Raw genomic sequence first — 4,599 nt, forward strand, 5'->3', positions numbered from 1 at the left:
GTGATCACACCTTCGCTGGAGCATCGAACCTACTGGGTTAGATTCTCCGCCTCAGCGTCTAACCTGAACTCTTGCTCCTAGTGTTAACTACGTTCTCTGTTTTTACCTACGTCCTAGGTTTTTGCCACGCCACGACTACGGATATTAAGGACCATTTACCTGACACCCTTCTGATACTTACTTTACTGGAACTGGCTCGTCACTTCTGGAACTTCTGGGACTCCTGGAACCGCTCCTCCTCTCCTCGGCGCTGCATTCACCTCCTGGATCTGTAAGCAAACAAAGAGACATTATTACCACCCTCTTGCCACCATCTGGATCTAGACTCGTACCCGAGACTCACCTAGCTCTCCTTCTCTTGCAGACTCTCCGGATACCGCCCACTGTATATAGTTTTCACCCTGTAAATAAACTCACTTACCTTTACATCCGCCTCCGTGTTTGGTCTTGGTCTCGCTCTCTGGACAGAATCCCCTGAGTTATGACAAGCTCTCCTGCTTTGTTCTGTATTAAAAAGACCAATTGCTGTAGGAACAAAGGAGTGCTTGTACCTGTTACTTTTCATGAAGGGAAGTCTGAGCCGACGGCCAGAAGGCAGAAACTGGAACTCAACATACAGAACGGTTGTAATTTTCATGATCACCTGTCTATTAAACAGTTCAATAAGTGTACGTTTTCCAATCTCAAGATCTTTTTACTTGAAGGTATTACTCTACTAAGTGCATTCTTTGACCTTATACTAAGATTTACAAACCAGCACATGAGAGAAAAGGTCAATACAGATTCAATGTATGATCTATAAAAGAAGATCATCAACGATTTATCAACATGAAGCTTAGCAAGTTTCCTTGGACAGAACAATCTTTGCTGACCCTTCTTTTGCACATACTCTGAATGACAGGTAAAGTTTAATGTATTGTTTTTAAAATAGCTCCCAGATATTTATATCTCTACTATCTCCACATTCTGGCCTTTAATTACCATTGTCAGGTTTTTAACTTAGTCAAAGAGAGAGAGCAGCACGGCGACTGACAGACACAGAAGACTAAGGTTGCAGTAAGTGATTATTTACAGTGAGAAGTGCAATAGTCAACTGGAGCCTGGATCTGGAAGAGAGGACGAGGGAAAGTACAGAGAGGAAGGGTGAGTCCAGCGTGGAAGGAGATGATGAGGTGAGTACTTGCTGGTAGAGGCGTTTCCAGCTACTTACCTGTGCCTGTCTGCCTCTCTGTTTTCTGCAACTTGTGGAGGACGCACTTACCTCAGCCATCCAGAAACCCACAAACTGGAAACGCCTCTACCAGCGAGTACTCACCTCAGGTAAGTAGCTCTGGGTACTTGTACTCGTTCGTGGCTCGGGATACAGATCAGACTGGATTTCCAGGAACACAGGTAACTTACAAGTCAAACAATGCTCTTGATCTTCAAGTTCAGTAGAAAGCTGTTAACCACTCATTCATTTAAATCAGGTGAGTCAAAGCAGAAAAACACCTAAAACATGCAGGACAGTGGCCCTCCAGGGCCAGGATTGGGGACCTCTGCTGTAAAGGATCAAGTAGATGTTCAGTCTTAGTAATATGATCTCTCTTCATCAGTTTTTCAAAAGATTTCATAACAAGGAAAGTCAGTGCAACAGGTCTAAAATCATTTAAAACTTCAGGGTGGATAGTCTTAGCCACAGATATCACTATGGACTGTTTCCAACACCTTGGCACCCTCTGTTGGTTAAGTGACATCTGAAAGATGTAATGAAAAATAGAAGCCAACTGTTCTGCACAAGAAGAGAGCAGTTGATCACTTATATTATCTGGTCCTGGGCTTTTACCAACCTTGCAATGCTTAAAAGCTTTAACCACAGAAAAAATGTCTAAAGGAATATAACCAGAACAGAGGNTGGACCTACAGGATGGACTGCTTGAGCTGAACAGAATCAAGGAAGAGCTGCAAAAAACTATGGATGGGATAGAAGTGGAGATTGAGGAGGAGGAGGATGAAGAAATGTTGAAGGCTGATTTGAAGAAACCTGCTGAGTTTGAAGAGGGAAAATGGTCAAGGGACTAAATCAAACCTTGTGTGACTTAAATGTGACTTAAATTAGCTAAAAATGTAGTTTCACAGAACTACAGTTTTAGTTGTTTCAACTGTTACAGTTGTTACTGCAGAATATTTTTATTAAAGTTATTTTATAGTAGTATTTTAACATTTATTTACAGAATGAAAGCACTAAAACTAGAGTTCCTGTATTACAGTTGTTGTTGAATCTGTGTTTTTCAATGTAATAAAAGTAGTTGGACCTCCCTGTCTAGTCACATGACTGAGGTGTTGTGGAATGTTCAGAGACCATGGGAGTGGTTGGTGCATGATCACTGTGTGCTCTCACAGTGAGGCCTGCATAAAGACCAAAAAATGTGGAAGAACAACCCTGCTGATCTTAAAAGCTTGTTTTCATAAAGTCCTCTAAATAGCTCTTTGGAATTCCCCAGTTCATTTGTTGATAACATGTTCAGTAAATTACAGATGATGGATTATCTGAGTTTAAAATGTTTCGCCGACAGATGAGTAACAAACGCAAAGACTTCTGATCAGTAGGGTACACTAGAAAAATGTTGGTTCAAACTAGAATTTCTTTTCACCTTACTATAACTAGGAGTTAACACTTCTTGCTGACAAAAAGACACAATAAGGTTGAGGAGCATTTGGAGTTTTATACATTTAGTGATGAAGATATGAATCTTACACAACTTCAACTATAATGCAACTGAAACTACTTTATTCAGAGGTTGGAAAAATACTCAAGCCCAAGGCTGTTTACATTAACAGTGACTCCAGCAGGTATATGGCTACCTGAATGAATAACCTTATAACATTTAAATCAGTTTCTTACAAAAATATTGTCTTCTGGAATAACCCCAACAAGTCACTAGGATTTGTCAAACACATATGGAAATGTTTGTCTTCGTCATAACTTGTGGTACACTTGATTTAGAAAAGGAAACAATTCTTTCCCCCAATATTCTGTCCATAACAAAATTGAATTCTAAGGGTGCTCTATAACATACTGTAGTTGGCAAAATTTTCACAAGTCCAAAAACAAACTACAACTGCAGGTCAACAAAGAACTGTTTTCAGAATTTTATTCAGATAGGGTAGGTGTGATACTTGACACCTGAGACCTTTCATTTGAAATTCTGTGTATAGTTTGCATGTTCTGGGGTTTTCTGGGTGCTCTTGTTTCCTCCCAGTAACCCTCAAAAAATGGAGGTTAGGTGAGGTGATTGTTTCAAATTGGCCTTTAGATGGAAGTGTGCCTGATTGACTGTTTTTCTGTGATGAACGGGGGACCTCTTCACGGTGTACCGCCTCTTGCCCAATGACTGTTGGAAATGGATCCATGTACTTCATGTTAAAGCAGGTAAAACAGATGGATGCATAAAGAAGACACAGCCATCTACACAAGCCCCCCAAATAGTCTAAAACCAATGAAATGTTCACATTTTCAAAAAAAAAAACAAAAAACCCAAACACTTTGAGTTTATTGACCTCTTTTAAGGGTTAAGAGAGTTGGGAAAATTACAGTTTAACAATTATTTACATAAGTATAAATCATATGTATTTATTGTTCCACGACAACAATCCAGCCACACTCAACACTAAACTGTGGATCCTCAGCACTAAAAATTAACTTAGTCAATAAATCTGTGACTTATAGGCCATAAAGTCAATCACAGTTTGACTACAGTATACTGTATATGTTTAGAAAGAAAAAGCTCTACACTGGCTGCTTATACTCACATTTATTCATATGATTCCCAAATAGAACAAATATAAGCATTGCTAAAAGATGCTCATTGCAAATTATGACATTCATCAAATTAAAGACTATCCCAAACTATCCTAAGCAGTTTGAAAATGTTTACTCCTGTAGTTTTCCAGATATGTTGACACGGCATGTAGGTCCACAGTCAATGTAAACAAAACCCTTGGCTTAATCTGCCAAAAACATTGAGGCTTAAGTCATGTGACTGACCTACAGCAGGCTGACCAAAGTATGTGTAGGTAAACAAATATGGCAGAATTAGACATGGATATAATGGAGAAGACTTTCAGGTGGAAACAAAGGAGTGAATCTGATGCTAAACCTGACAAAAAAGGGAAAGATCAAGTAAGACAACTGTCAATAATAAATATCAGGAATCAAGCAGAGCTCAACTTTCAAATGCCTAGTTTTTACTAAACTTCTGCTTAACCAGTAAATGTACTGTTTCAATGTTTTTTTCAACTCTAGTCTGATGCTAAGACCTTTATAATTTAAAACACAAATTATCTTCATTCTTCATATGTTTATAAGTTCATTTCAATTTAGATTGTGTTAGAAAACTATCTGCATACTTTACTCAGTGAAGGAGTGTAAATACTTACCAATACATCAAAATAGTCAAACTCCTTTCGTACTGCTCCTCTAAGTATGTTGCTACATATTTTCGATATTATAGTCAATTTGGCTGTTTCTGTAGGTCAACAAACACACACTGCAGTTGGAATCACAGAAGTCACAAATTTTGCTTACAAATTTTTAATTTATGGACACTAACTATCTAT

The 4,599-nt window shown here is 38.6% G+C and overlaps 1 protein-coding gene across 6 annotated transcripts in view; it reads left to right on the top strand.

Moving 5' to 3' along the window:
* Positions 1-2,305, top strand: part of si:cabz01007802.1 — a 36,245-nt gene extending 33,940 nt beyond the window's left edge. For 5 of the 6 annotated variants that reach the window (XM_037976644.1, XM_037976639.1, XM_037976642.1 and 2 more), the window contains one exon: positions 2,008-2,305. In XM_037976644.1, coding sequence (XP_037832572.1) covers positions 2,008-2,061 — 54 coding nt within the window. In that variant the 3' untranslated portion in view covers positions 2,062-2,305. Of the gene's footprint in view, positions 1-1,974 lie in introns of all 6 variants that reach the window. The other variant, XM_037976640.1, reaches the window with a different exon arrangement.
* The last annotated feature ends 2,294 nt before the right edge of the window (positions 2,306-4,599 follow it).

The sequence above is a fragment of the Kryptolebias marmoratus genome, linkage group LG7 (genome assembly GCF_001649575.2).
Source record: "Kryptolebias marmoratus isolate JLee-2015 linkage group LG7, ASM164957v2, whole genome shotgun sequence".
NCBI lineage: Eukaryota > Metazoa > Chordata > Actinopteri > Cyprinodontiformes > Rivulidae > Kryptolebias > Kryptolebias marmoratus.